The sequence below is a fragment of the Lagopus muta genome, chromosome 4 (genome assembly GCF_023343835.1).
Source record: "Lagopus muta isolate bLagMut1 chromosome 4, bLagMut1 primary, whole genome shotgun sequence".
In the NCBI taxonomy this organism is placed as follows: domain Eukaryota; kingdom Metazoa; phylum Chordata; class Aves; order Galliformes; family Phasianidae; genus Lagopus; species Lagopus muta.
In genome coordinates this window covers 69,280,336-69,299,427 of record NC_064436.1, presented here as the reverse complement: position 1 = coordinate 69,299,427, position 19,092 = coordinate 69,280,336, and the positions used below count along the sequence as shown (strand labels likewise).

Below are 19,092 nucleotides of genomic sequence, written 5' to 3'. Positions count from 1 at the left end.
TTATTGGAGGCCAGAGGAGATCCTTTGGAGGGAGCCCGGGCAAAATTAAGTCAAGTGCTTTTTTTCCCCAACAGATTCTGTGCAGAAAGATTGCGCATGGAAAATGCAGCAGTGTCTGAAGGCAGAGACTATAGCTCCAGCTCACTTTATAGATCTCAGAGAAATTGCAGACCGAATGATATTTCAAGGAAACTGGTTCCTTGTGTTCTGAGTTCTTCAAGATATGACAGCCCAAGGCAGAGTTTTCTATGTGTTGGAAATAATTTCTCTCTCCACATTTGGCAGATCCAAGCAAGCCTTGAGTGCTAAATAAACCGGGTCTATGAATAAATCAGAGGGAGGGGAACTCAAATTTGAGGTGTTGTGCGATTTGAGATAACTGAAAGCCTGACGTTGGCCATGAGGCACTTTGAAATAGTCTGGAGTTTGATGAAAGGTTTTACATTTGAGATGCCATTGGGGTATTTCAGGAGAAACCTCCTGGTGGGTTCACCCAAAGTTTGTAATAAACGTAATTGAAATATCTGAACTCCAGCTGCTACCTTCTACTCTAATCAGAAAGAGTGACAGAAGCAGCTCCTTCTGAGCAAACGCCCTGCTATTGCCAAAGGAGGAGGGATGGAGGGAATGGCTGCAATGGGCTCTACATGCATGGGGAGAGTAGCAGAGGCAGGAGCAGAAATTCAAGGCCTGGAAGGTAGCAGGTGGAAGGAGGACCAAAGAACTCTGGAGAAATCAATGGACTCTTGGAGAAAGGGGAGATCTGATGAAGCCCTTGGAGATGGGAATGTTGGACCCACATTTTTCCTTGGAGTGATTTCTGTAATGTTGTCTGACTTGGTTCTCACTCTGTAAGGGTTCAAAAATGAGAAGATTCCCCCCACCTCATTCACCTCATCTGTGAAGCTCTAATGTGTTCCCATCCAGAGGGAGATAAGAATTGCTGGGACAAGGAGATCCTCTGAGAGTTGTTTGAGAAGTCCTCCTTCAAGGTCATAGAAGCAGTTTCTGTTTTTATAGTACAGCAGAATCAGAAGTTACATTGTAGACATGGAGACTGAACCTTCCCTCTCATAAACCAGGTTTCCGTCTTCAGCACTCCCACAAAGTCATGGTGCAACCATCCTTGACCTGTATCAGTGTGCTCCAGAGCTCCACAACTGGAAGGAGCACAATTCTCTTGTTTTCTCTCCACCATTCCCTTCATAGCCCTGGCATGCCATTGCACAGGTCCCATTCCCTGGAGTCACTCTGGATGTGGCCATCCTGCTGTAGAGAGGAAGAGCATTTAATAACATTGCAATGGTCTGCTCCGGGCCATGGGGATTTGGCATCACCAAACCTTGCTGGGGATGCTTAATTTATTGGTGTGCATGTAGCAATGACTCCTTCCTCCAATGCTTTTCTCTGTCCTTGCAGCATGGGGAACAGAGCATTTAGTATTTTCACAAGTAACTCTGAGGGGAATTTGTAGGCATTTGATAAAAGGCAAAACAAAACAATGGGATTCCTGGGGAGGTGGTGACAGCAAACAAGGGCCAACTCTTGGGACACTTGTGGGCTGGCTCCATCTCAAAACACCCCACACAAAGCAACTCAGAGCTTCAGGGAGGGTGTGAGCAAGATCAAATTTTGTGCAAGGAGAAGAGAGTGGAGTGTTCAACAAGATTGGGTTTGTGTTAATGTCAGTTAGCAGAGATGAGATAGAGAAGTGAGGGGGGTGAAGGCCTTGGAGAGCTTTCTATGCTGCAAATGGAGATAGGACAAGCATGTACAATCTGGCTTCCAGGTTGACCCCATCTGGGGCCACTCTCTCAAATCAGGATGAGGCCATGGTCTCAAGGATGGAGGTGGTTTCTCCTTCTGGCTCCTCAGTGAGAGGTGTAGGAAGCAGGGGCTCTTCATCAGCTGGAGCATTTCAGTGCAATTTCTGAGTAGGAGTGGTGAGCCTGGACATTTAAATCCTCCAGCTGATACCCTGGGGAGAGATCTGCCTGCTTAAGAACTTCAGAAGCAAGGTATTTGCTTGTAGATGAGTGGTAATGTGCCTGATTTCCACCTTCATATCTGAAAGTGGACATCCCAACCCGGTCCATCTCATGGGATACACAACTCATTTCCCAGCCAGGGTTTCTTCCCTCAGCCTCACATCCCTCCTCTGTTTTCTTGCAGAAGGTATGGCGGAAGCTGTCAGCTCAAGCAGGGACTGCCTTCAGGCAGGTGAATCCTGCACCAACGACCCCATCTGCAGCTCCAAATTCAGGACCCTCCGGCAATGCATCGCAGGCAATGGAGCCAACAAGCTGGGCCCCGATGCCAAGAACCAGTGCAGGAGCACAGTGACTGCCCTGCTCTCCAGCCAACTCTACGGCTGCAAGTGCAAGCGAGGCATGAAAAAGGAGAAGCACTGCTTGAGTGTCTACTGGAGCATCCACCACACGCTGATGGAAGGTCAGTTGGGTACGGTGCTCTTTTCTTAGGGTCTTCCCAAAAGCTAAGTCCCTCTGTAGAGTTCCCCAACATAAAGTCAGTGTGATGAAGGTCATATGTATCATATCCTGTTCCATCTCAGGACCTATGATGCCCCACAGTATTGGCACTTTTAGGAAGATACCCTGGAAACTTGAGACATCTCCTTTCTTTTTGTATGTTGTCTTCTTTTTCATGATGTTCCCAGTATACCTTGAGATATTCCCTGGAGAAAGGCATGGTATGTTTTGTGTGTAAATAGAAGTATTCTAGCCAAGCCCTGAAGCTGCATATCTTACAGAAAAGTTTGTGCACTGAGGAAAAAAAATGGTGTAAATTTAAAACAAATCACTCTCTTGGAGGATCTCAAGTGCACGGGTGTCTTTGGGTTAGTGAAGATTTGGGGCTGGTGACATCAAGTTGGAATTTAAAGTGTTCCTAGAGTGTTTAGTAAGTTTGGATTTTGACGTTTTTTAAGAGTCATCATAAAATTGCACCTCTGTGGTCATAACTCTTCGTTGTCAGGCTGGTGAGTATTTTATGCACCATGAAAATTAAAATGGGGAATAAAACAGAACCTTCCAACCATAGGCTGCAAAATAGATTAATAAAACACTGCTGGCTGAAAGCTGGAAGGAAAGGTGCAGGGGTGACAGGCCAAAAGGTCAAGCAAAACAAAGAGGATGAAGACCATAAAGCACTAGCTTGACAGAATGGGAGCTGCTTGATCAAGTTCTCAGAAAGCTTTCAAGTAGTGAAAGTTGTGGCTCTGGGCAGCCTGGCCTGGTGGTTGGTGACCCTGCACATAGCAGGGGGGTTGAAACCAGATGGTCATTGTGGTCCTCGTCAACCCAGGCCATTCCATGACTCTGTGACAGTGCAGCTTGCAGGGCACAGAGCATGGTGGCACTATGGGAAATAAGAGGCCCCAGCATCACCCAGGATCTGATCTTTCCCCTAATTACCAAGTGAAGAGGGTGGGGAAGAGCAGAGGGTTTGGGTAACAAGTGGTTTGAAGTAATGTGAGTGTGCAGGACAGTGATGCAAGGAGGATTCCCACTTCTGGAAGAGCAGGGAGAGGATGGCAGGGAGAACTGACAGTGGGCAGGGGCCAGGTGTGCATCTCCAGATGGATGCAGGCCAGGCTGGGTGGGATGTTGGTCCAGCAGCTTCAGCCCTCCTCTTGTGGAAGGGCTATTGAAGAGACTGCCCTACTTCTCTGCTGTCATGTTCTGAGCCCTGCATTTTTGCAAGCATCAAGCTCACTTGCATTGCAGATTCACACTCTCAAGCCTTTGATTTCCTTACCTTAATTTCCCGGGGGAAATACATTTCATAATAGTCACATGTTTCAGAGTCCTTACACATGTTTAATTGACTGAGAAAGGAAGCCAATCTATGTGCTCCTTGTAGAGCTTTGTCTTTCAGTCGTATGTACCCAGGAGGCTGTAAAAAGCTTCCTAGAAGTCCTCTTATAAAATCAATTGTGGAAGTGTGTGCTCAGGGAATTTATAAAGCGTACTATTTACTCAGCTTCTCTTGTGTGTGCCTGTGTTTAGCCACCTTCCCATTTGGAGACACAATAACATGATGACAACCCGATAACAATTCTCTGATAAGGTGCTATATCACCAGGACATAAAACTGCTATGCTGGAACATACAAATGGGCCCCTCTCCAGTCAGTAACGATGCAAGATATTTCAATGAAGGTGTAAAGCTGCCTTGTAATGCACCTGTGGTAATTGCACAGTGCTGTGTACCCTGGGAGCCATTTCTTCCTGACCGCAGCTGGTGATCAGCATATGCCCAGAGCAAGAGATTTGATAGTCCTTTTATCCCAGCCAGTACATCTGCTGCTGCTGTCCATATCCATCTAAATGTCTAATAAAAAAAAATGATACCGAGCTGTTTGCTTCAATAATATTCTCTAGTATCTATCAGGGTGACGGGGCATTACAGACCATTGAACGGATGAAAGGGAAGCACCAATTGAATAAAATTAGCTTCCCAGTGACTTAAAAATAAAGAGGGGAAGTGTCTGTGGTAGTTGTGGGTCATTAGCTCAGTGCCAGGTAAGAAGGGGCTGTAGGCAAGAAGAGAAGAGGTGTTAATAAATATGAAATGTTGCTCAACTTGCATCCTAGAAAGAGATGAGGACCACTGAACAAAGGAGGGATATATATAAAAAAAAAGAATGGTGTTGGAAAATGCATGTAGGCAATAGGAAAAGAGGTGATTGCCCAAGTTGTGCCAAAAAGGGTCAGCTTGTGTATTAGGAGATGTGTATTAGGAGATGAAAGAGTGGTCAGGCATTGGCACAGGCTGCCCAGGGAGTGGTGGGGTCACCATCCCTGGAGGTGTTCCAGAACCATGGAGATGCAGCACTGAGGGATGTGGTCAGTGGATATGCTAGGGGTGGGTTGGAATTAGTTTTGGTGACCCTAAGAAGTCTTTTCCAACCTTAATGCTTCTCTGACTCTATGATAGCATGAGCTCTGCCCATAAGCAAGAGCTTGTGTTACGATCTGGTGTCCTCAGTGGCAATCTCAGAAAGGGACCCAGGACTTGAGCTACACGAGGTTGCAACTCAGCTGTTCTCTGAGGTGTTGATCGAGTCCATAGTTACAATATATTTTTCAAACCTAGCTGCATTCTATTCTCTTCTCTAAGGATATGATCCCAATAATTGCTGTGACCTTGGCTATCCATTTACTTATGACCTTTAGAGCACAATTATTCTTGGACCAACCAAGCCAATGTGTGCTACAACTGTTGAGCCTTGCACATCTCAGGCTCTTCTAATGCCTTCTCACCAGATGCTCTTTTCACACCAGGCATGAACGTGCTGGAAAGTTCTCCTTATGAGCCATTCATCAGGGGCTTTGATTACGTCCGGCTGGCCTCCATCACTGCAGGTAGGTGGCTGAGAAGATGCTCTTACACTAGCTGGTTCAAAGTGGGAGAACTGGCTGTCAAGTGCTAAGGAGGAGGCAGTCCTCCGTGGTCTCTCATGGTCTCTACAAAGCATTGCATGGCTAGGTAGAAGAATATATCCCCCTGAAGAAACACTTGCAGTTTTTATCATTTTTGTCTTTCAAATGCCCGTTCTGAAGGGCTGGGGCAGAGGGATGAAGTAGGAAAGCCTCTTGTGATCAGCCATCATCCGTGGGCTGATTCTCCACAGCAAGGTGTATCACCTGTGCAGTGCAGAAACCCTGGTGAGCAGTGGATGGCTGCTTGCCATTAGGGACTAGAAGGTGCTTCCTCATCAATCACAGGGTCAGATACCCCAAAGGCAAAAAGGTCAGTAGTCCAACCTACTGGCTTGATCCCAATCACAACCTCTAACCCCACGCCCTGAGGTCAGCCTGTGGACTCAGGCTCTGAATCATGTAATCCCCTTAATAACACGAGCAAAGCTGCCCTACCTTTTAACCTCCTTGAGGGCATGAACCCTTGGCTCAGCAGCTAAAAGGTCAGTGCTGTAGCTTTTAGCCATCCATCACCAATGTCACTGCTGCCAGCACAACCTGTACCAAAACCATGGGGAAGCTTTACCAACAGTGATTTTTTGTTACCAGAGTAGACACCTGGAAACAGGTGATTTGCTCCACTTGTGTCTCTGGAAGATGTGTCAGAGGCAGTCCTCTCACATCTCTTCCTGAGTGTGCACCTGGCTCTGGAGTGGAGGACACAGCTGGAATGCACCCAAGCAAGCAGAGAGCATCACATCCCTGCAGCTGATGGATGGCTGCAGTCCCCTCGACAGCGAGGCACTTGTTAGGTGAAAATGTCCAGGAGCAAATTAACCCATCAGCCCTTGACAATCTGACCAGCAAAGGGAAGGGAAATGTTCCCTGACCTCACATCTTCTTATTGACTCCACTTGACTGATTTGAGCATGCAAAGTGAAGCATGCACAAAGCTGTTTGCCAGGTCACGGCCTTCTTCACAAGAGTTTTTTCCTTTTGATTTTTTCTAGAAGTCCTACGGGGCACTTCAGAGCACAGCAAAATCCATCCAGGAACGGGGATTTTTATGCATGATTAACACACAGACAGGTTTTTAAAGCAGATTGAAACTGGTTGGGCAGCAAAGCCAATGAGCCTGGAGCAGCAGGGATACATACCAAAGGACTCAGCATCCATGGAGACACATGATGTTTTTTGGTTTAATTTTTTCTTCCCTATTTGTACATCAGAACAGTCCATAACACGGCTCATGACCTGTCACGCTGTGCCTGTCCAGTGCATAGAATTATAGGATCAGCCTTGCCAAAGGTTCCTTTTACAAATACACTCCAAAAATTCCCAAGAACTCGTTGAAATGTAAGACATTCCCATGATGCCACGCCAAGTCAGAGTGACAGGCATTTTTAACCCAGTTTTTACAAAAAACAATATGTGGACACCATTAAAAATACAGAAGCAGGATGATATCCCTCCACTCTAATTGTAATAGTGAACGTTAAAAGTAAGTCCTCCGCTGTTGCGTGTGAGCAGGAGAACAACTGGCATGTTCCCTGTGATTCATTAGCTGATTGGGTAATGAAACCCTTCCAAGTAGCATTCCCACACATTTTCTGACAGCTCCCCTGCGTAAACTGATGCTCTGAACAATATTTATCTCTGGGCATTTTTAAAGAGGAGCACTTATGTTGTAGAAATGCACCGAGCAAAATTGCCATCCATTGTAAAATGACTGAAAAACTTGAAATTCATCTTCTAGTAAACAGAGGAGACAAAACGAAGGGGAAAATAAACAGCTCAGAGATGGAGCATCTGACAATGGCTGCAAAAATAAAGGAGGGCAGCCAGTTTTGAAGTGCTCGGAGTGACTGTCAATGCATCAGCACTTGTCACGGTGACTGGATGGTTTTAACTCCTGGTCAAAGACAGGGCTTGACTTTGCAGCAGAAATTCTTTTATTCTGGGGATTTTTCCTCTGCAAAAAAGAATCTTCTCTGCTGGGGAAAACATCCTTCTAAGTGTGCTTCAGGTAATGGGCTTAATTCAGAGAGATGGAGAATTCAAATTCATTTCTCTAGCACATGGCGGACCCTCTTCTCATCTCTCCCATCAGCAAGAGTTTATGTCTCAACAGATTCCTACTGGTGACTCTGTGGCATTCTTCCTGATACAAAAGAGAGCTCCATCCACTTTTGAAATAGTTCCAGGATCTATCTGCAGCTCCAGAGGCCTGAGGAAACTCACTGCACAGGGAAAAGAAGTTGTGGTGCAAGGGTCCGAGCAGATTAGATGTGTCAGGAGATCTAGCTTGGCCATTGACTCGGTGTTTGATCTTGGGCAAAAGGAAGTCCATTGGAACAAATCCCATCACACTGGTGAATCCAGTCATGGTCATACATTGATGTGTCTTTTAATGTGGTAGCAAGGATAATTAGTGGACAGCTGGACTAGATGATCTTGTAGGTCCTTTCCAACCTGATTCTATGATTCTATGATTCTATGATTCTATGATTCCATGATTCTATGATTCTATGATTCTATGATTCTACGATTCTATGAATGGCTGCTGCCTCACCAGGCCTTGGTGTTAATTCATGATGATCAATGCCTGAGCTAGAGCAAAGATGCCCAAGGTAGAGCAAAGTCTCCTTTCATTAAATGCAGGAATGAGGTAGAGCAGGCTTGGGGTGTGAGGTTTGTTTTGTGGCCGTGGCACATCTCAGGGAAAAAGGATTTGGCTCTACTTCAACACAGAGCAGATGTGGACTCCACATGGCCACAGCTTTTCTGAAGCCAGTGGCGGCCACCTCAAGGAAAAGGTTGGGAGGAAGGTCTTAAAACGGGGCGCTGCTGCCTGTGGGAGCCGAGCACTAAACCCCATCCCCATCTTACACCAACCCGCAGGCTCTGAGAACGAGGTGACCCAGGTGAACCGCTGCCTGGATGCTGCCAAAGCCTGCAACGTGGACGAGATGTGCCAGCGGCTGCGGACGGAATATGTCTCCTTCTGCATCCGGCGCCTGGCTCGGGCTGACACCTGCAATCGGTCCAAGTGCCACAAGGCCTTACGTAAGTTCTTCGACCGCGTGCCACCCGAGTACACCCACGAGCTGCTCTTCTGCCCCTGTGAAGACACAGCCTGTGCTGAGCGCCGGCGGCAGACCATCGTTCCAGCCTGCTCCTATGAATCCAAGGAGAAACCCAACTGCCTGGCACCGCTGGACTCTTGCCGTGAGAACTATGTCTGTAGGTATGTGCATTGTGGTGGGGTGGGTGACATGGAGAGACGGCGCCCAACCAAGCCTGGGGTTCTTCAACTGGGGGCAGCCCGGTGTGCAGAGCTGTGTATTTTCCTGTAGGATTCTGGTGGAGTGCACATATCTCACCATTTCCTCAAGGGAATGGCATGGAGCTGCGTCAAGGGAGGGGCAGGTGGGATTTAGGGAAAAGCTCTGCCCCAGATGGTGTGGTGGACATGGAACAGGCTGCCCATGGCAGTGGTCATGGCCCCAGCCTCACAGAGCTCAGGGAGCGCTGGGACGCCTCTCTCAGACATTGCATTTAGGTTTTGGGTGGTGCTATGTAGAGCCAGGAGTTGGAATCGATGGTCTTTGAGGGTCCCTTCTAACTTGGGATATTCTATGATTGTATGATTCTACAGTTGACTCACCACGACCTGCTAATGTAGGCTGTTGTGTGAGTGGCTCCTTCCCATGATCCGTGACTTTGTTTCATACCCTGATATGGAAAGTGTTAATGAGCAGAACAAATTGAAGTTGGAGCCTTATTTGAACTTTCCTATCAATTTTGGATTCATTCCAAAGAAAAGCCCACTATGGAAATATTTCCAGGAAGCTAAGCAGGGATGCAGCGTGGATCTCATTCCAGACTCGTGCATGCACTCATGCATACACAGAAATATCTTAATTTGGATACTCACATGCACTCTCCTGATTTATTTTTCCCTCAGCTGCACTTTTTTCACCCCTCTATTTCTCATAAAGTCTTTCATATTCCAGAAGCTAGGACAAAGGAGAATGGTTTTAAACTGAGACAGGGGAGGTTTAGGTTGGATATTAGGAGGAAGTTTTTCAGCCAGAGGGTGGTGAGGCACTGGAACAGGTTGCCCAAGGAGGCTGTGGATGCCCCATCCCTGCAGGCATTCAAGGCCAGGCTGGATGTGGCTCTGGGCAGCCTGGTCTGCTGGTTGGTGACCCTGCACATAGCAAGGGGTTGGAACTGGATGATCACTGTGGTCCTTTTCAACCCAGGCCATTCTATGATTCTATGATTCTATGATTCTATGATTCTATGATTCTATGATTCTATGATTCTATGCAGTGATGCTCCCAGCTCCTTGTCCTGTGTGCAGCTCTTGCCATGAGCAAACACCTGGAGGAGAGTAGAAGAGCAAGGCCAGTGTAGGATATATTTCCCAGAACTGTTCCAGGCTCTAATTATTCTGGGCTTTGGGACTTCCTGAACTGAACACGTGTAGCACGTCATCCTTAAAGTGCATTAAAAAATTGTCTTTTCCTAAGAGAAGGTGAAGGCTGCTGCATGTAGCACACATCTTCTTGGAAGGGTGTCCTGGCATTAATGCACCCAGAAATGCTGATAACAGAAAAACTGAGATACAGAGCTGATGCTGACTCCAAAGTCCTCTAGTCCCACCAGTTCTTGCTTGAAAATTCCCCCCAGGTATCCAGAGAATCAAATCAGATGAGTACTGCCCTCTCCCTAACAAGACAAGTGGGCCCAGAGGGAAAGAAGAGGTTCAAAGGGGAGAGTGCTGCTTCCCAAGAGGCTGGAAACCATTTCCCACAAACAGCACAGCTGTTAATTATCCAGTTCCTTGGTCTCTGAATGTATAATATAAAACAACCTCTAGAGACATTGGCAGGAGCAAGGGGTGGAAGTGTGAGCCGGTCAAAGCCAGCAGTGCAGAAAGCACAAGGAGAGCCAAGAACAAATCATGGCACTTTGAAGGAGTAAAATACCCCAGGGCAAATCCTGCTGCACTGCTAAGTCCTCTTACCAGTCCTAACCCCCTCCAGCTTCCCAGCTTGGAGGTGTGGGCTCTACTAACAAGAGTAGTATAAAAATTGCAGTTGATCCCTCCCTCCTTCAAATAATACAACAAAGATTTGGTAAGCATACTTTGCCTGGCCATAGCACAGGAAAGAGAGGTTGATGAGATGGTCACCAGCTGCTTGACTAGGTGCATCTGTATCTCCAACAGTTCTATGTCGTACCTGAGAGCCCCATGTAGATGACTTAAATAGCTTGCCATGTCCAACTGCCACCAGACGTGCCAACAATTGTCCCATTCCTATAGAATTAAGTGTCAAATATCTGTTTGGCAGCATGATGTATTGAGTTTTTCCTACCACGGTAGTAGGGTAGCCACATGCAAAGAGCTGTCTGGCATGTCTGAAAGATTCCTCTATTTCCTGGCATGGAGGGTCCCAACAAGCCCAGATTTGGGTCTCGAAACCACTTTGTGCTGATAGATTTGATGCTTTCAGCCCAACCATACAAAAGCTGAGGCACAACAGTGGTTGAAGCACTGTGGCATGCACTTCTCACTGCACAGACCCCAGGGAGTCCAATCTTCTGAGAGTGGACGCCGATAGCAGAGGAAATGGCAACAGCCATGGTGATGGAGAGAGCATATCAGAACCTTTGGGCACTGCCCTTAAACTGAAGATATCCTCAGCAACATTTAGAGCATAATCTTTGAAGAGAGAGAAAGCGGACCAGAGCGATTCTCTCTTTCAGCAATTCAGTCCAAAAATGAAGGCTTAGGTCTCTAGGGAAGATTAGTACTCTGGAGTCAGATAGCTGCAATAGAGGATGAATTATCTTGCTGTCTGCAACAGTTCTTCCTTTGAAAATCAGCTTTGCACATCAGAAAACAAACATTTCTTCCAAGACTGCACCTTTCTTGCAGTCTCAGAGGATGCTTGTACAACGTGACCTACAGCACCTCTCCACATCTCCTCTCAGGGTGATTAAACTCACTTCTGGCTTTGCTGGAGGGGCAGGCGAGACGAAAACCTGTGCTTTGTATTCAAACTGGCTTAGCAACAGCTACAGCAGCACAGAATCTTGAGAATATTATCCCCTTCTGTGTGAATGCAGCAGACACCTCCAGTGTGCTATTATCTCTCTTTTCGCCCCAAATATTTCTGCTCTCAAGTCCCATTTAACCGTGCCTATGGCAGGGGGGTTGGAGCTCGATGATATCTTTAAGCTCCCTTCCAGCCTAAGGCATTCTATGTTTTTGCCTTCTTGCTCCAATAGGTCTCGTTATGCAGAGTTCCAGTTTAATTGCCAGCCATCCCTGCAGACTGCAAGTGGCTGCCGGAGGGACAGCTATGCTGCCTGCTTGCTGGCCTACACTGGGATCATAGGTAAGGTCCCATGTTCTTCCACTGCTCTATCTTTCACTCCCTGAGTGGGAAGCCTCCTGTATTGCAGCCAGTGGAAAGCTATGAAAGTAGAAAGGTGGACATCTGAGAGTAGGATCTCAAGGAGACCCTCTGCTATGTGAAAGAAGGAGCCTAAGCCATGATCATGGGGTAACTTCATGATAGCTGCATCAGAAAGAGGGAAACCACACAGCACGAGCTGCTGCAAGGCTCTGCTTGATGCTCATGGTGATGGGTTGTCCCAGAGAACCTGCTCTGCTGGGTGAGCCCTGATCTCATTGCTGGATTTCCCTGTCATCCTGCTGACCTCAGAGGATGTCAGAGGACTGGGTTTTCAGATGCTGCAGAAGCCCTGCTGGCAGCTGTTAGCACAAGCACATCCAGAGTCCAAAGAGAAGCACCGGTGGCAATTGGACTTGGTCCGTTCCAAAGGGAAGGGATAAATTGGCAGCTGTTTGGGTCAAGATTTCATTCTTGACCTTGACCTTCATTTAATCCTTCCTTTGTTGTCTCTGACCATTCTGAAGGCTGAGTTTGGCTTCTCTGATGCCAGTGTGAAAACCTCCTCAAACATTCACAAACAATATCTGAATATAACTAGGAAACCTCAGCTCCTGGAAGTTGCCCATTCCTTAGACTTAGAGCACACTTTAGTTGACTAAAGGCTTTGTTGGTGGTGGGGTCAGCTAAGAGATAGAAAATGATCCTCTTCTCCCTGGGAGCAAAGCAGAGCTGTGACATCAGCACCAAAAGAGTTTTCTCATCACATAGGAGCATGACTGAGACTAACCAGAGCAACATAAGAGAGCAGCAAAGAGATGACATTGTCCCCCCCCTTGGATTCTCAGCTTTGGGGTAACACTTCTCCTCCCTTCCCACAGGCAGCCCCATCACTCCAAACTACATTGACAACTCCACCTCCAGCATAGCACCCTGGTGCACGTGCAACGCAAGCGGCAACCGGCAGGAAGAGTGCGAGAGCTTCCTGCACCTCTTCACGGACAACATCTGTCTCCGTAAGTATCACCCAAGGAAGGATGCGTGTGCTGGCCCTTGGGAGCATTGCCCTGATGGTGCTTTTTTCCATCTCTTCCCCACACAAAGAAAATGCCATCCAGGCCTTCGGCAATGGGACCTACCTGAACGCAGCCACAGCCCCATCCATCCCCCCCACCACACAGATGTACAAGCAGGAGCGAAATGCCAACAGAGCTGTGGCAACCCTCAGTGAGAACATCTTTGAGCACCTCCAGCCTACCAAGGTAGGAGAACCTGGCCCAAGGGTCACTTGGATGTATCCGTGCCTCTCCTTGTCCTCCAGCTCTCCTCACCGCAGCTCCATTTTCCAACTGTGTCACTGCATCTACATGCAGATAACCAGCCTCCCCTCCACTTTCTAGAGTCCCTGACTCATCTTCTTCCTCATGCCATGACATCTTCTTACCCGACACCAAGCACAAGGCAATGCTATCCTATTCCTCATCCTCTCCTCAGTCCTGCTGATCACCATCTCCTTTCTTTCATGAGTGCTAATCGTAGAATCATAGCATCACATAGCCTGGTTGCTAAGGACCACAATGCTCATCCAGTTCCAACCCCCTGCTATGTGCACGGTCACCAATCAGCAGCCCAGGCTGCCCAGAGCCACATCCAGCCTGGCCTTGAATGCCTGCAGGGATGGGGCATCCACAGCCTCCTTGGGCAACCTGTGCCAGTGCCTCACCACCCTCTGAGTGAAGAACTTCCTCCTAATATCCAACCTAAACCTCCCCTGTCTCACTTAAAAACCTCTTGTCCTATCACTGTCCACCCTCATAAACAGCCATTCCCTCTCCTGTTTATACCCTCCCTTCAAGTACTGAAGAGAGGAAGCTAATGAGAAAGATGGGTATTCTAGGAACATCCCTGTGCTTTCTGGGAGTGTAGAAGAGAACCAGAACCACTGGTTCAACTCCTTGCCCAGTTGTGGAGCATTCACATAGGTGCAGACAAGCTTTTCAGTTGCTGGAGGTCATACATTGAAACTTAACTGAGCAAGGATCACCAAGCATTGAAAAACCTCGGCTGAAAGATTCTACCCATCAGCAAGTTTTTAGTATCGAAGTAATATTAAATTGAAATCGTTCTAAAACAAATACCAGGTTAATTTACTGATGATGACAGTAATAAGCATTAAATATTTTATTATTAAGTGAAAAGCAATGACCTTGATTCGCCGCCCACTAGAGTAATCTTCAGATTGAATTATTTTACTATTGAACAATTAACAGTGACCCTGATTTGCTGAACATGCAGGTAACAGAAACTGTCACTAGATTCTGAGGACTGAGCTTGTGCCTTGTGTTGAATTAGATGGTACCTCCTGGGAGCTTCCACATGCAGGTTTTTAAAACCTTTTCCCAAACCATCTCACACAGCTTTGTTTTCACTGAGCAGTTATCAGGTCTTGCAGTAGGTGCAGAAGTGTGGCCTCAGCTTCCCAAGCTGCTTTTCAGGGCATGGGTGGCCGTGCACAGAACAGAGATATTTTCATCAGGGGAGATTTGCATCCAGGAGAGCTGGAGGACTTGCTGGTGCTCACCAAACCTTTGTGCAATCTGAGTCAAAGGCCAAGACCCTGCACTGAGAACTTTATCCAAGCCACCACTTGCAAGCGATGGAGAAGCTTTGAAACTCCTTCGTGATTGACAGCCTGGTCCAGATGGCCACGTGCACAGTTCTTTCATAGTATCATGGAATCATTAAGGTTGGAAGAGACCTCTGAGATCCCCAACCCACCTCCATCATGCCCACTGTCCGTGTCCCTCAGTGCCACATCTCCTTCTAGAACACCCCCAGGGATGACAACTCCTCCACTTTCCTGGGCAGCCTGTGCCAGTGCCTGATCCCTCTTTTGGAGAATAAATTTTTCCTCATATCCAACTTGAACCTCCTCTGGCACAATGTAAAGCCATTACCTATGGAGTAATCTACCTGGGTCCCAGCTGCTGCTTGGTGAAATGCCTGCTGATGCCATGGAGATACCTCCAATACTTGGGGATATCTCCACCTGGAGAGGTCACCGCGTCAAGTCATTGACTGGTGATGACTCCACGGGTATGGATGTCCCCTGACCAAAATGGGCATTCAGGCCCCCATTTTACAAAAAGAAACTTTCACCACCATCATCTCCAACAGAGCTGAGCTGACCACAAGGCTAAAAACCATGACACTCACCCATGCTTTTTCCTTTCTCTTGCAGGTGGCTGGAGAGGAGAGGCTCCTGCGGGGCTCCACTCGTCTGTCATCAGAGACCTCCAGCCCAGCAGCTCCCTGCCACCAGGCAGCCTCCCACCTGCAGCTGTGGCTTCTCCCTACTCTTGCTGTGCTGAGCCTCTTTGTGATGTGAAGCAGAGTGGGATCACGCCAGGCAGCGACTCTCTTTGTGTTGGTTTCTTTAAAAAAACAAAACAAAACAACCAGACAAGGAACTTCTTTCAGGAGGTGGGGTAGGAGGAGGGAAGGGATGGGAAGGAGAGGTGAGTGTGTAGGCATCCCTTTCTCCTCCTCATCCATCTTCCAATTTGTTTGATTTTATACAATCAGCATCACCAACAACCAGCTCATCTTTGTCCTGGCCACTTTTCACCCCACAGTGTGGTTGCTGTCTCTCCAGCTCTCTGTGGATTGGGGTTGTGAGCCACAGACAGTTCCCTTGGAAAAGCCAAAGGAGAGAGCTGAGTCAAAAAATGAGAGCTGCAATGGAAATGGTTTCACCTTCCCCAGCCAAGAGGGGAAAGACTTTTGATGGATGAGCTGTCAGGACATTTCCTCAAGCCCCAACTCACGCTGTGGGACATTTGACAGGACAAGTCAAGCGTTGTGTCGTACAGATCATCTCCAGGGCTGCTCAGGACCCAAAGAACAACCCATCTGGTTCAGAGTGAAGAAACCAGAGAACCTGGTGAGAAGGTAGTTGGTTCTGTTCACCAGAGAGGATCCTGAAGCACCTCTGGGGTGGAGCAAGCAGCCATACAACAAATTGGCTATTGGCTCACAGGGACCATCCACCTGCTTGAAACTACAGCTGACATGCAACCAGCACGCATCTCCAAGATGTCACCTGCTCCTTGGGCCCTCCTGTCTGAGAAACGTGTCATGTATTGATCATGTTCAGGAAGAAACACGTGTGTTGCATTTTGTTAATGGCTGGCTTTCTTCGTGTCTCAACCTTAGCATCTCTACTTACCGGTCCTGTGAAGTGTTTGGGGTTGGTATTTTTTCATGACATCCAAGCAGCCAGGGGCCAAAGTCATTCCACTCCCAGCCAACCTCTCTATGTGCAGGATAAACCTGTGAGGCTACAGGTAGGACTTGATACGAGTGTAACACAATCCATTCTCACCAGCTACTTGTGCTCCTGTCGGTCTCACAGAGAGACAGAGGGACAGTTGAGGGACGTCATTATCTGTGTAAGGAAGAGATAGGATACAAAGGGTTTTCATGTCCTTGGTAGGGAGTGGATTGTTACAGCCCCCTTCCTTGAATAGCTGGAGGAGGAAATCCTTGTTAGCTTGTAATCACAGAATCACAGAATTGTAGGGGTTGGAAGGGACCTTCAGAGATCATTGAGTCCAACCCCCCTGTCAAAGCAGGTTCCCTACACCAGGTAAACCAGACCAGCACACTAATGACATTGCCTCCTGCCAAGTGCCAATTAGTCAGCCAAGGGGTGGCTTAAGCAGAGGCTGGCAAAGTGACCCAACCAGATGGAGCGTGAGGACAAATGTCTCCCTGGTTGCTCAGGGCACAGAAGGGAATACATGTGACCTTGTTATACATGAGCATCCAGAGGTCTTCCCTTGAGGAAGTGAGGTGGGGTGTCCCAGAGCTTTGCAGGGAGATGAATTCCACGCTTGACCAAGACAATAAAGAAGGTGGTAAGGAAAAGTAGCGAGGTTTTCTTGGACAAATGCTTTCCCAGGTTGACCACTACAGGAAGGACAGGAGTGGCTCGTTGCTCCCTGTGAGTTTTACATCAGCCCATTCACCCTTCGGTTTCTGCCTCTCTACAGAACAACATCAGTTGCTCAGCATTTGGAGGCATAGAAAAGTTTAGAAGCAACTGAAATTTCAAGGTCTGGAGCTTTTTATTTCCATTCCCTGCAGAGCACTTTCCGTTGCTTTATGCTTTAGGTTTTGCTGAGAAACAGCAGCGACTTTCTTGGGGTTTGTTCCAATATAAAACCACACTTGTTTGCGAATGAATATCTGTGGAAGCATAAGACAGGGCAGAAACCCTCCCGGCTGTGTCCTGGCTGAAGTTTTTCACCTGGGGTTGTCCTAATCCAGGAGACAGGATCCTGGAACACACTGAAATCTTGCATGCAGTTTGCCAGGGGATGTGCTGAAACAAATTGTGTGTGCCAAAACTTCATGGCCAAGAGGATCTCCCAGTATTGGAAATGCAGGTGGTGGCACAGGTCCCATACCTCCCTTCATAGCCATGCCCTGAGCTGTTGTGAACATTTCCAGAGCATCAGTGGGGCCATCTGTGCAAATATGAGGTGTAAACCCAAAATCCTGTGTCCTCTGAGCCACGGGTGGGAAAGATTAAATCCTACTGCAGAATGGCAAGGAACTTCCTCGACGCCGTGAGGTCGTGCTGTGAATTGCCTTCATCTGCTGCTTTCCTTTCAAGTCCTGTTGTCCAGCCTTGCTCTTTTGCCCACCTGGTTTCAGCAGATGGGTCCCCACCAGCCTTTGGTCTTCCTGTATCATGGGCTGAGTCTCTGCACAGGATGGGTGTGCAAGGGTTGGGATGTATATATCACGCTTAGAACATCTTAGGATGTTGGTTGTCCCTGAGCTTTGCTGGCCAAACAGACCCTCAGATCCCATTGTGGTGTCTTCTTGTGTCCTCAATTCTGGGAGGATGGCAGAGGTGTCCTGAGGCTGTGAAAAGCAACAGCAAATCACTACGGATCTTATCACAGAGGCCTTGCATGAGGGGGTAAAATAAAGGCGAATGTTCTGCTGGGATTCCTGCAGAAATGTAAATGGGGGTCTGCTGGAGGGTTCTTTGTTGTGGTCTTGAATGAGGGGTCTGAACAGCACCTACAGAGCTGACTTTGCAGGTCTGAAAATGCGCTCCCCATCCTCATCCCTTGTGCTGTGGTGTGAGTTTGGAAGCAGCATCCACCCAGCAGTGAGAGCCTGCTGCTCGCCCAGGAGTTCCTTGCAGTCTGGGGATGCTTCCCAATGAAGAAAGTCACGGAGCTACAAGCCTCCACGCAGCAGGAAAGGGCCAGTGGTTGGGATGGGTGTTAATATTGTGAGGGAATTAAAATCCAAAAAATCTGCATAAATTTTCCTGACCATTCCACCTTATTTTTCTTTAACGATACATCATGGCCGCTCTCCCTCTAAGCCCATTCACAAACCAAACTTTGCAAACAAAAATAAGAGAGTCACAGCAGCAGAGGGAAAGGACTGAGTGAGCCTAAGGAGAGAAAGGGAGACAACTTTTTAGCAATCACTCCATACCTGGGGACTTCCATAAGCACAAAGAAGAGTCATGGGAAAAAAAGCAGTGGCCAACCAACTTTCTGTAGCCACTGAACTCTGTTTTTTTTTCTGGCTGCTCAGCACCGTTTTGCAGTGGTTCGGCAGTTCCTCGCATCTGTGAGATATTGTGTATGTACAAATACTGCGTTGTTGTCCAAGCAAGAGCACGAGCAGAGAGGAAAAGTGATGCTGGGAAAGTACCTCTATGGGCGGCAGGGGATGCTGATGGGTGCTGATGGATGTGTGTGTGTGTGCACATGGGGAGGATGCTTGGTGTCTGCCTGTACTGCCGGGGTGTAACCTGTACTTATCTCTTCTGTACGAGTTGATATTCAGACATATCCATGAATAAAGCACACATGCATTTTCCTGACTGCCTGCTGCTGTCTGTGACGCGGGGTCTGGCTGTGCCCAGGCACTGTGCATTAAACTCACTCCTCTTGCACTATAACAGAGCTGGAAAGAATGGGGGGATGCTCTACGGGGAGATTATAGAGTATTGGGGCTCAGAGCCCTCACACTTGGCTGGAAACTCCAAGCTGGTGCATCCCAGCCTGGAGAAAATGGCTTTATGGAGACACAACCAAAGGAGAGCCACCAACGCAACCCACGGACCTGCTCAAGCTCTGGGGATGTGCTGAGCACAGAGATGGCACACGTGGAGCTCTGGGA

At 47.8% G+C, this 19,092-nt stretch overlaps 1 protein-coding gene across 1 annotated transcript in view; it reads left to right on the top strand.

The window, feature by feature from the left end:
- Positions 1-18,793, top strand: part of GFRA4 (GDNF family receptor alpha 4) — a 70,047-nt gene extending 51,254 nt beyond the window's left edge. The window contains exons 2-8 of the mRNA XM_048943663.1: positions 2,173-2,451; positions 5,306-5,386; positions 8,345-8,690; positions 11,747-11,856; positions 12,756-12,890; positions 12,979-13,136; positions 15,116-18,793. Coding sequence (XP_048799620.1) covers positions 2,173-2,451; positions 5,306-5,386; positions 8,345-8,690; positions 11,747-11,856; positions 12,756-12,890; positions 12,979-13,136; positions 15,116-15,262 — 1,256 coding nt within the window. The 3' untranslated portion in view covers positions 15,263-18,793. The remainder of the gene's footprint in view (positions 1-2,172; positions 2,452-5,305; positions 5,387-8,344; positions 8,691-11,746; positions 11,857-12,755; positions 12,891-12,978; positions 13,137-15,115) is intronic.
- Positions 18,794-19,092: the final 299 nt, after the last annotated feature.